A 12,785-nucleotide genomic window follows, 5' to 3' on the forward strand; every position below is an offset into this window, starting at 1 on the left:
AGCACCCACTAGTTACTTCCATTAAAAAATATGATCACCACACGTTTTATCTCCAGTGAAGGCTCATAAGAGAATCTCAAACCATCTTTGTGGATAATAAAACGGGGTAATTAGAACTGGTTGGTAGTTCATTTGGAGAAATTTCTTTTTTTTTTGTTTCTGAGATGGAGTCTCGCTCTGTTGCCCAGGCTGGAGTGCAGTGGCGCCATCTCGGCTCACTGCAAGCTCCAACTCCCAGGTTCACGCCATTCTCCCGCCTCAGCCTCCCAAGTAGCTGGGACTACAGGCGCCTGCCACCACACCTGGCTAATGTTTTTTATTTTTAGTAGAGACGGGGTTTCACGGTGCTGGTCAGGATGGTCTCGATCTCCTGACCTCATCATCCGCCTGCCTTGGCCTCTCAAAGTGCTGGGATTAGAGGTATGAGCCACTGCGCCAGGCCCTTAGAGATGGGGTTTCTCCATGTTGGTCAGGCTGGTCTCAAACTCCCGACTTGAGGTGATCCGCCTGCCTCCGCCTCCCAAAGTGCTGGGATTACAGGCATAAACCACTGCGCCCAGTGCATTTGGAGAAATTTCTACTTTGATCTAAGAATTTTAAGTTTGGGCCGGGCGGATGACTCAGGCCTGTAATCCCAGCACTTTGGGAGGCTGAGGCGGGCACATCACTCGAGCTCAAGAGTTCAAGACCAGCCTGGGCAACATGGTGAAACTCCATCTCTAGAAAAAATATAAAAATGGCCGGGTGGTGGTGGGCGCCTGTAATCCCAGCTACTCGGGAGGCTGAGGCAGAAGAATTGCTTGAACTCAGGACACGGAGGTTGCAGTGAACTGAGATAGTGCCACTGCACTCTAGCCTGGGTGACAGTGCAAAGACTCTGTCTCCATTAAAAAAAAAAAAAAAAAAAAAAAGAAAGAAAGAAAAAGAAAACAAGAAAATAAAAAATGCAAAAATTAGCCACGAGTGGTGGTGCAGGTCTGCCATCCCAGCTAGTCAGGAGGCTGAGGTGGGAGGATCACTCGAGTCTGGGAGGTCAAGGTAGCAGTGAGCTATGATTGCATCACTGCACTCCAGCCTGGGAGACAGAGTGACACTGTCTCAAAAAAAAAAAAAAGAAAAAAAGAAAAAAAAAAGAAAAAAGAAAAAAGAAAAAATGGCCAGGCGCAGTGGTGGCTCACGCCTGTAATCCCAGCACTTTGGGAGGCCGAGGCAGGCAGATCACGAGGTCAGGAGTTCCAGACCAGCTTGGCCAATATGGTGAAACCCCGTCTCTACCAAAAATACAAAAATTTGCCAGGCATGGTGGCACGTGCCTGTAGTCCCAGCTATTTGGGAGGCTGAGGCAGAAGAATTGCTTGAACTCAGGAGGTGGATGTTGCAGTGAGCCAAGACCACACCACTGCACTCCAGCTTAGACGACAGAGTGAGACTCTGTCTCAAAAGAACAAACAAAAAAAAGAAAAGAAAAAAAAACCTTATTTACTCACAAAAAGCCTATGGGTCGGCTGCAGTGGTTCACACCTGTAATCCCAGCACTTTGGGAGGCTGAGATGGGAGAATCACTTGAGCCCCGGAGTTCAAGATCAGCCTGGGCAACATAGGGAGGCCCTGTCTCTACAAAAAAAATTTTTTTAATTAGCCAGGCATGTTGGTGTGTGCCTGTAAATACAGCTACTTAGGAGGCTGAGGTGGGAGGATCACATGAGCCCAGGAGTTGGAGGTTGCAGTAAGCTATGATTGCACCATTGCACTCCAGCCTGGGTGACAGCAAAACTGACTCCCTCCCATGCCCCTGCTAAAAAGAAAGCCTATGAGGCTCATAATAATTTTTTATTTTTTTATTTTTTTTATTTGAGATGGAGTCTCTCTCTGTTGCCCAGGCTGGAGTGCAGTGGTGCAGTGGTGCGATCTCGGCTCAGTGCAAGCTCCACCTCCCGAGTTCTCTCCATTCTCCTGCCTCAGCCTCCAGAGTAGCTGGGACTACAGGTGCCCGCCACCATGATCGGCTAATTTTTTGTATTTCTAGTAGAGATGGGATTTCACCATGTTAGTCAGGATGGTTTCGATCTCCTGACCTCATGATCCTCCTGCCTTGGCCTCCTAAAGTGTTGAGATTACAGGCCTGAGCCACCACACCCAGCCCATAATATTCCTTCTACAATTTGCAAAGGATGAAACAATGAAGGCACAGAAATTTACTAAGAAATGAATAACTCAGCTAGTGTTCATCCTATTTGTAAATGGGACTACTCAGCTGATGGAGCCCAAAACACAGAAAACATCCGGTTTTGTTTTTTTTTTTTTTTTCTAGCACCTTTTTTTTTTTTTTTTTTTTTTTTTTTGAGACGGAGTCTCGCTCTGTCACCCAGGCTGGAGTGCGGTGGCGCAATCTCCACTCACTGCAAGCTCCGCCTCCCGGGTTCACGCCATTCTCCTGCCTCAGCCTCCCGTGTGGCTGGGACTACAGACGCCCGCCACCACGCCCGGCTAATTTTTGTATTTTTAGTAGAGACGGGGTTTCACCGTGTTAGTCAGGATGGTCTTGATCTCCTGACCTCGTGATCCACCCATCTCGGCCTCCCAAAGTGCTGGGATTACAGGCGTGAGCCACCGCGCCCGGCCTTTTCCTAGCACCTTTAAAGTTTGTTGGATTTGAACATCTTTGATTCTTTCCCTTTGTGTCCGGAGTTTGTTGCTTCCAGTGGGTTTGTGGTCTCTCTGACTTCCAAGAATGAAGCCAAGGACCTTCCCGGTGAGTGTTACAGCTTTTAAAGGTGGCACAGACCCAAAGAGTGAGCAGCAGCAAGATTTATTGTGAAGAGCTTTCGAGCAAATCTTTTAGTGTACCACAGAGCACAAAAGGCATGGAGCAGGTTGCCTCTGCCACAAGGTTGGGGGTTGGGGGTGGTCAGCTTTTATTCCCTTATCGTTCCCTCCCATGTTCCGTTTCTGTCCTATCAGAGTGTCCTTTTTTCAATCTTCCCCGTGATTGGCTTTTAGACTCCTGCTGATTGGTAAGTTTTACAGAGCACTGATTGGTGCATTTTACAGAGCACTGATTGGTGCGTTTTACAATCCTCCTGCTAGCTACAGAGCACTGATTGGTGCGTTTTTACAGAGCGTTGATTGGTACATTTTACAATCCCCTTGCTAGCTACAGAGCGCTGATTGGTGTGTTTTTACCGAGTGCTGATTGGGGCACTTTACAATCCCCTTGCTAGCTACAGAGTGCTGATTGGTGCGTTTTCCAGTCCTAGCTACAGAGTGCTGATTGGTGCGTTTTCCAGTCCTAGCTACAGAGTGCTGATTGGTGCATTTTACAATCCTCTTGTAAGACAGAAAAGTTCTCCAAGTTCCCACTTCACCCAGGAAGTCCAGCTGGCTTCACCTCTCACTCTCATCCTGTAACCAAGTCCAAACTTGTTCTGCTCACTGCATGACAGCCAACGGGTGAAGAGTCAAGGAGTTAGAGCAAGGGTAGTAACTTTATTTCTGAGAGCTAGCAAACCCAGAAAGTTACAGAATAATGTATTAAAGAACCATCTTTTTGGCTGGGCATGGTGGCTCACGACTGTAATCCCAGCACTTTGGGAGGCCAGAGTGGCTGGATCATGAGGTCAGGAGTTCAAGACCTTCCTGGCCAAAATGGTGCAACCCTGTCTCTACTAAAAATACAAAGAATTAGCTGGGCATGGTGGTGGATGCCTGTAATCCCAGCTACTCAGGAGGCTGGGACAGGAGAATCACTTAAACCAGGGAGGCAGAGGTTGCAGTGAGCTGAAATCGAGACACTGTACTCCAGCCTGGTGACAGAGTGAGACTCCGTCTCAAAAAAAAAAAAAAAAAAAAAAAAAAAAAAGAGAGAGACGGAGTCCTGCTGCGTTGCCCAGGCTGGAGTGCAGTGTCTTGATCTCGGCTCACTGCAACCTCCACCTCCCGGGTTTATGTAATTCTCCTGTCTCAGCCTCCCGAGTAGCTGGGACTATAGGCGCACACCTCCACACCCAGCTAATTTTTGTATTTTTAGTAGAGAAGGGGTTTCTTCATGTTGGTCAGACTCGTCTTGAACTCCTGACCTCAGGTGATCCACCCATCTTGGCCTCCCAAAGTGCTGGGATCACAGGTGTGAGCCACCACGCCCAGCCTAAATAACCATCTTAAGTTAATACACATTTCAGGCTCTTTCTGTGTTAAGGGCAGGGGGAAGAAGAGGGGGTTGAAATCAAGGGGTGACTGATGACTGTAGACATCTGGGCACCAGTGAGGGTTCCTCGAGGCCTGAAGCCTCTCTGTTACTGGTCAGGTCACAACACTTTCTCAAACTCTCAACATTGTTACTTGTGTATACACCCTCCTTATCTCCTTGGGGGTTAGTTTCGGGAAGGGACTGTTATCATCCTTGCTTTAAAGTTAAACTATAAATTCCTCCCATAGTTAGCTTGGTCTATGTGCAGAGATAAGCAAAAGCGGTTAACTTAGATATCACCGAGGGGTGGGAGTGGGGAGTTTAGGAGCAAAATGGAATTAGTCATGCTAGGCCTCCTTTTCAATGTTACAATTCCACATTATCAAATTATTTCAATCCCACATTTTCAAGTTATTTCAATATATCCAAATATATTCTTCTGTTTTTTTTGAGCGAGAGTCTCGCTCTGTCGCCCAGAGGCAGGAGTGCAATTGCGCGATCTCGGCTCACTGCAACCTCCATGTCTCGGATTCAAGCGATTCCGCCTCAGCCTCTTCAGTACTTGGGATTACAAGCGTGCACCACCACACCCGGCTAATTTTTGTATTTTTAGTAGAGACAGAGTTTCACAGTGTTGGCCAGGCTGGTCTTGACCTCCTGACCTCAAGTGATCTGCCCGTCTTAGCCTCCCAAAGGGCTGGGATTACAGGCGTGAGCCACCGCACCCGGCCTTTTCTTTAATTTTTTTTTTAATTTTTGAAAATTTTAATTAATTAATTAATTTATTTATTTAGAGAGGGACTCTCACTCTATCACCCAGGCTAAAGTGCTGGAGTGCAATGGCGCGATCTAGGCTCACTGCAACCTCCGCCTCTCCGGTTCAAGCAATTCTTCTGCCTCCCGAGTAGCTGGGATTACAGGCAACCGCCACCACACCTGGCTATTTTTAGTAGAGACGGGGTTTCTTCATTTTGTCTAGGCTGTTCTAGAACTCCTGGCCTCAAGCGATCTTCCCGCCTTGGCCTCCCAAAATGTTGGGATTACAGGCGTGATCCACCGCCCCCAGCTCACCATGCCTAAGCTACACCCTCACGGACCTGTCGTTGACATTAAATTTGATAATACATAAAGAGTACTGTATATGAAATATACGAAGGCCTGTGCTGAGTGTTCAAGAAATCAGTCAGTATTACTCTACTTATATTAATAAATGTAACTGATGAAATCACAATGGCGAGATCTTGATACTCAACAATAAGGGAGATGGAAACTGAGGCAAGGAAGGGGTCAGGCGTGGTCTACAAACCTAGCTCAAATGGTTGAGATTATCGGCCGCGCCCCTTATTCAGATCAACCCCTTCTCTGCTCATCACCGGCACGAGCCAGCCTAGGCTCCCGGAAGGTAAACACATCGCCAAGGGCTGGGCAGAAGGCGAGTGTGGGACGAGTGACTGGCCAGCTAAAAGTGATTGGCAGCTGCCATGTCCACGTGCTCTGAGCTTCGAACCAGCTGTCGCGAGAATTCGATGTAAACAGACCAGTCTCCCTGTCCTCCGGCTCCAACTTGAGACGCTCACGTGAGCGGTACAGGAGTCTGGAACATGTTGATTTTCTTTTCAAAGCCACGAAGGTTCTGTCTTCCAAAAAAAATGTACATGTTCGTAATTATTCCCCGGCTGCCTGCGTTCGCAACCGAACCTGACACCTCGGCTTCACCCGAACTTACATGCTGTTGTGTTTTCCCTCCAGCTCCAGCGGATTGGACACATTCAGGAGGCGGGTCCGCCTCTTTCCTACTTGCTGGTTGGCGAAACTGACCTCCAAGGGCGGTGCCCGGCCATAGCCGGTTTGCTTCTGGGATTGGCTAGAGGGGTGGTTCCGCTGAGGCGTGGTAGGAAGTGACTGCCGTCAATCACGCGGGGAGACTCCAAACAGTGAGCCTAGAGCTGGAGAACAGCGTTAACCGGCGGGGCGGCCGGTGAGAGGGCTGGCGGGGCTTTGGCTCTGGGGAGGCTTTGGGGGGACGAGGGACTGGCGGCGTGAGGGGACTGGGTCGGGCTGGCAGGAATTCGACAGGAGAGAGGTGTCGATACTGGAGGGGGAGGGGAGCAGTGCAGGGGGCCGGAGGGCGGCCGGGGGCAGCGGTGGCTCCGTGTTGGAGGTTAAGTGGGCAGTGCCGTGCGAGTGTCTTTCAGGAGACTGGGGCCTGAGGGGCTGGCGAGGGTCGTCCCCAGGAGACAGGGCCCTTAAAGGACAGGGCTTGGGAGACTGTGGTTCGAGAAAGCAAGAATGGGATGAGAATGAGAGGGATGAGGGGCTGGAGGTGCAGGTACCCTCTGAGGAGGTGGTGGCTCTGCTCGTTGGGGCAGAGGGTGTTTTGGTTGTAGGAGGTGGGGCGCACAGGTTTGGAGTTTTCACGTCAGGTGTGAATGCTCCCTACTTACAAATGATGGTTTTAGGTGCCTTCAAGATGAGTTCCAGGCTGTGGGCTTCCCTGAGTCCTGTAAGAGATCTTTGATACTGCTGTCAGTCCTCTTTTAACCTTAACCAAGCCGACTCCATGCTCTTAAAATCTCTGATTCAGAGGGTCATGAAACATTCTAGGATTAGGATTTACTGATGTGACGGGAAAGGGTAAAGGACTGTAACAGCATATAAGTTTATGTTACTTATTTGACTACTTACTACTAGTCAAATAAATAATTGCTTGACTTGTTTGTTACTTATTAAACTCTGGTGATTAGGTTGCAGTAGCAAGGTGTTACCAATGTGATTGAAATTGTGGCCATGCAGTCTTTACTCATAGATTCCCAACAGGTTTAATTGGAAGGTAGAGTGGTATCATGTCACTTGTTCCGTTTGGTCTTGAAATATTGTACCGTGTGTATTTTCACTATCTCAACATAAAATTTAAGTAAATTCCCATCCCATGATCTGGTTCTTTTACCCTTGTAATTTATGTTAACGACAGACCAAGGGGGTACAGCAAGAGTCTTCCTTAAATTGTTTTGTGGTTCTGAGACCTGGTCCTATTAAAAAACAAAACAGGATGGGCGCGGTGGCTCAAGCCTGTAATCTCAGCACTTTGGGAGGCTAAGGCTGATGGATCGCTTGAGCTCAGGAGTTCGAGACCAGCCTGGGATACATGGTGAAACCCCGTCTCTACAAAAAAATATAAAATTTAGCTTGGCATGGTGGCGCTTGCCTGTAATCTCAGCTACTCTGGAGGCTTAGACAGGAGAATTATTTGATCCTGGGAAGCAGAGATTGCGTTGAGCAGAGATCGTGCCACTGAACTTCAGCCTGGGCGACAGAGCGAGACTCTTATCTCAAAAATAATAATAACCCCCCAAACGCCTTATTATAATTTGAAAATAATTAAAAACCTACTTCATCTTTTTTCCCCTTTCTGGTGTAACAGGAATTTCTGGGAAAGTTTCTACATTTGAGGCATTTTTGACAAAGGATCTCTAGTGAGTAATCATAAATCTTCCTTCCTACCCCCAACAATGATCCATGTTTTTCTGTTTTTTTGTTCTGGAAACAGGTTTTATGAATGAAGCTATGGCTACAGATTCCCCAAGAAGACCCAGTCGTTGTACTGGTGGAGTTGTGGTTCGTCCCCAGGCTGTCACGTAAGCACATTTCAGATAAACCCAATAGCTGAAGAAAATATTAGTCAGAATAGTAGCTAACATTTAGGTTTTCTTTATGAACAGCGGTTACTTTTGTAAAAATCTTTTAAATGTTGGCTTTATGGGATGAATAATAATAATTGCCAAGGCCAAATGAAGAATTTGGAGAGTTAAGTTGATATATTCAGCACATTTACAAAGTACATGAAGAACACTATGCTAAATCCCGAAGAGCAGTGTTTTCAAACTCCAAGTTTAACAAGTTAGTGGATTGTCAAAATCAGTTTAGTGGGTCAGGAGTTGTAGTAGAAAATGAAATAGTGGCCAGGCGCGGTGACTTATGCCTGTAATCTCAGCCCTTTGGGAGGCCGGGGCGGGCGGATCACGAGGTCAGGAGATTGAGACCATCCTGGCTAACATGGTGAAACCCCGTCTCTACTAAAAATACAAAAAGTTAGCTGGGCGTGGTGGCGGGCGCCTGTAGTCCCAGCTACTTTGGAGGCTGAGGCGGGAGAATGGTGTGAACCCGGGAGGCGGAGCTTGCAGTGAGCTGAGATCATGCCACTGCACTCCAGCCTGGGCGACAGAGCAAGACTCCATTTCAAAGAAAAAAAAAAAATGAAATAGAATATAATAGAAAATATAGCTGGGAGTTTGTATTGTTTCATGACATGCACATAGATGTGTATGTATGTATTTACCAGAGAGTGATGTAAAATGTATCTCTTTTAACTTTTAAGTTCAAGGGTACATGTGCAGGTTCCTTATAGAGGGAAACTCATGTCACAGGGGTTTGTTGTACAGATTGTTTCATCACCCAGGTATTAAGCATAGTCCCCATTAGTTATTTTTGCTGATCCTCTCCCTGTTCCCACCCAAGTCTGATAGGCCCCAGTGTGTGTTGTTCCTGTCTATGTAACCATGTGTTATCTGTAAAAAGTATCTCTTAGTCTAGGTCTGTGTCAGAAAGTTTCAAAGTAAGTGTCATAGTACGTTTCTGTGTTTTTGGCATTCTTTGACAAAGAATGTTTATACTTACTAGGAGCTTATAATCTAATATGGTTTGAAGATATGTATACTTTTTTGTTTTTTTTAAGATGGAGTCTCACTCTGTCACCCAGGCTGGAGTGCAGTGGCGCCATCTCGGCTCACTGCAGCCTCCATTTCCTCCCCTGCCTCCCAGATTCAAGCAATTCTCCTGCCTCAGCCTCCCAAGTAGCTGGGATTACAGGCGAGTGCCACCACGCCTGGCCAAATTTTGTATTTTTAGCAGAGATGGGGTTTTGCCATGTTGGCCAGGCTGGTCTTAAACTCCTGACCTCAGGTGATCTGCCTGCCTTGGCCTCCCAAAGTGCTAGAATTACATGTGTGAGCCACTGTGCCCCACCAAAGATATGTATACTTGAAGGCTGAGGTGGGAGGATTGCTTGAACCCAGGAGTTTGACACCAGCCTGAACAACATCCCGAGACCCTCATGTGTTAAAAAAAATACAAAAATTAGCCAGGTGTTGTGTCAGGCGCCTGGAGCCTTAGCTACTCACGAGGCTGAGATGGTAGGATCACTTGGGCCCAGGAGCTTGAGGCTGTGGTAAGCTGTGATTGTGCCATTACGCTCCAGCCTGGGTGACAGAGTGAGACTGTGTCTTAAAAAAAATATATGGCTGGGCGCGGTGGCTCACACCTGTAATTCCAGCACTTTGGGAAGCTGAGGCAGTGGGCGGATCACCTGAGGTCGGGAGTTTGAGACCAGCCCAACCAACATGGAGAAACCCTGTCTCTACTAAAACTACAAAAATTAGCCAGGCATGGTGGCAGGAGCCTGTAATCCTAGCTACTTGGGAGTCTGGGGCAGGAGAATTGCTTGAACCCGGGAGGCAGAGGTTGCAGTGAACTGAGATCGTGCCATCGCACTCCAGCCTGGGAGACAAGAGCAAGACTTTGTCTCCAAAAAAATAAAATCAATCAATCAATCAATATATATGTGTTGTGTGTGTGTGTGTATATATAAAATTCTTTTTTTTTTTCCTTTTTTTGAGATGGAGTCTCGCTCCGATGCCCAGGCTGGAGTGCAGTGGGATGATCTTGGCTCACTGCAACCTCCGCCTTCTGGGTTCAAATGATTCTTTTGCCTCAGCCTCCGAAGTAGCTGGAATTACAAACGTGGATCACCATGCCTGGCTAATTGTTTTTTGTTTTTTTTTTTAGACGGAGTTTTGCTCACTTTGCTCAGGCTGGAGTGCAATGGCGTGATCTTGGCTCACCGCAACCTCTGCATCCTGGGTTCAAGCGATTCTCCTGCCTCAGCCTCCCGATTAGCTGGGATTATAGGCATGTGCCACCATACCTGGCTAATTTTGTATTTTTTAGTAGAGACAGCGTTTCTCCATGTTGGCCAGGCTGGTCTCAAACTCCTGACCTCAGGTGATCTGCCTGCCTCGGCCTCCCAAAATTCTGGGATTACGGGTGTGAGCTACTGCTCCAGGCCTAATTTTTGGTAGAGATGGGGTTTTGTCAAATTGTCTAGGCTGAAGCAAACAAGTAAATAAGTAAAACAATTATAGGCTGTGATTGTGCACAGTGTACTACAATGGAGAATGACAAAGGAGAATATATATAAGGGTGTCACGGAAGCTCTCTCAGAGGAGGCAACACTTAACCTGGAGATCTAAAAGGAAGAGAAGGGGGTGGGAAGGAATCCAGATAGAAAGGTGGTGTAAAGGTCTTGATTCAAAGAAGAACTTGGTGTGTGCTAGGAATTGAAGTTGCATATGGCTGAATCAGAATAAGGAGAGTGGCAAAAAATGAGGTTGGAAAGGTAGCCTAATTTTTTTTTTAGGCCTAATCAATTTTTGTAAGTCTCTAGGGCATATTACTTTTTAAATAGGATTTATGATAAATCATATTATTTTCAAGTGTGATTTTTCACATCTCTCTTGAAATGGATTTGAATTAGTATTTTGATTTTTTTTTTGTTGTTTTTTTGAGACGGAGTCTTGCTTTTTTGCCCAAGCTGGAGTGCAGTGGTGCAATCTTGACTCACTGCAACCTCCACCTCCTGGGTTCAAGTGATTCTACTGCTTCAGCCTCCTGAGCAGCTGGAATTACAGGGTGCACCACTAGACCCAGCGAATTTTTGTATATTTAGTGGAGATGGGGTTTCAGCATGTTGGCCAGGCTTGTCTTGAACTCCTGACCTCAAGTGATCCACCCACCTCGGCTTCCCAAAGTGCTGGGATTATAGGCATGAGCCACTATGCCTGGCCTAAAATAGTGTCTTGAAGAAATTATTTTTTCCCCTTGCTGAAGTTTATGTACTTTATATTTAAAATGCATTAATTTAGTGTCCTTACTTAATTAACAATGTTATTTTCCCCCCTTTTTTTTTTTGTTTGTTTTTTAGAGATGGGGTCTTTCTATGTTGCCTAGCCTGGCTGCCAACTCCTGGGTTCAAGTGATGCTCCCACCTCAGCTTCATAAATAGCTGGGACTACAGGCACATGCTATTGCACCCAGCTTTCTCTCATTTTTATGCATTTTAATTTTTTTCTATGTCTTTTCTATACCAAAAGTTCTGTGAAGGCTTAATAGCTTCTTCTAATGCCCGTATCTGCCAGAAAATGTAGACTCACCTGCTATATACAGGTAAGGGACTAGGTTCATAACCAATTTAAAGAGAAGGTCACTAGATAGTGAGTCATCAGCAATTGTTTTACTTGCTCTAATTAGGGCATTCTTCTGCTCTGACTCAAGAGCAAGGTCCTACCTTAGGTCTTTGTCATCACTCCTTCAAATATGACTTAGAAGCTATCTCTATCAAATTAGGAGAGCATGACTTTTAAAAAGAGATAATGTTTAAAAATGTTAAAAGCTCATTTACATTTAATAACATATATAAAGACCCTTGAAACCAGAAAGTAGTTTAGCAGAAATATCAGGTGATAAGAGTTAGCCTTTTTTCTTTTTTTTTTTGCCTTATTTGATTATGATGAGTGATGCCTGTAATCCCAGCACTTTGGAAGACTGAGGCAGGAGGATCTGCTTGAGCTCAGAAGTTTGAGACCAGCCTGGGCAACATGGTGAAACCCCATCTCTACAAAAAATACAAAAATTAGCTGGGCGTGGTGGCGCATGTCTGTAGTTCCAGCTACTTGGGATCCTGAGGTGGGAGGATTGCTTAAGCCCCAGAGGTCGAGGCAGCAGTGAGCCGAGATCACACCACTGCACTCCAACCTGGGTGACAGAGTGAGACCATGTCTCAAAAAAAAAAAAAAAAAAAAAACCAAAAAAAAAAATCAAAACCACAAACAACAACAACAAAAAACGAGTGACTTTATTAAGGCTTGTAAATAGAGCTTTTTTCATGGTCTATGTTAAGCTCTCCTGACCAGTGTTGTCCATTTCACCCTTTTCCAGAGAGCAGTCCTACATGGAAAGTGTTGTGACTTTTCTGCAGGATGTTGTGCCGCAGGTAAGTGTCTATATGTGCTTTCAGCTTCCCTTTGGTCAGGAGAGCTCTGAAATGTTTGGTTTCCTAAACTTGACGCTAGTACCAGCAACTTCAGAAAGGTTTTTGGTGTTTTAGCATCCTGAGCATTGGTAGTGTGGGACTACATTATTGTTTAGATGTGCTGCAGTGTTGTGATGACCGTGGCGTAAATGTTATTCCTCAGGACTTTGCCCTCCTAAGAAGAATCAAGGTGAATTGTTAGTAGAGATTTGGGACTCTCGCAGGTTTATATTTTCTTGTCCTATTTAAGTGTTGCCTGTCAGAAGGGAGAAAAGCAATATACACTCTGCACTCCTTAACTAGATAACAGCTAAATATTATACGTGAACACAAATCTACATCTCTTTTATCTTGAGAAGCACTTTTGTGCCAACTAGGGTATCCTGTTACTCTAACTGATAAGTCTTTTACTGTTCCTTTTATATAAATATGAGAATAAAGAATGAGAATTGCCTT

General features: G+C 45.9%; 1 protein-coding gene across 5 annotated transcripts in view; it reads left to right on the forward strand.

The window, feature by feature from the left end:
* Positions 1-6,060: 6,060 nt before the first annotated feature.
* BCAS3 (BCAS3 microtubule associated cell migration factor) overlaps positions 6,061-12,785 on the forward strand; it is a 710,433-nt gene continuing 703,708 nt past the window's right edge. For all 5 annotated transcript variants that reach the window (XM_008011209.3, XM_037993644.2, XM_008011214.3 and 2 more), the window contains exons 1-3: positions 6,061-6,164; positions 7,734-7,821; positions 12,236-12,290. In XM_008011209.3, coding sequence (XP_008009400.2) covers positions 7,739-7,821; positions 12,236-12,290 — 138 coding nt within the window. In that variant the 5' untranslated portion in view covers positions 6,061-6,164; positions 7,734-7,738. The remainder of the gene's footprint in view (positions 6,165-7,733; positions 7,822-12,235; positions 12,291-12,785) is intronic.

The sequence above is a fragment of the Chlorocebus sabaeus genome, chromosome 16 (assembly GCF_047675955.1).
Source record: "Chlorocebus sabaeus isolate Y175 chromosome 16, mChlSab1.0.hap1, whole genome shotgun sequence".
NCBI lineage: Eukaryota > Metazoa > Chordata > Mammalia > Primates > Cercopithecidae > Chlorocebus > Chlorocebus sabaeus.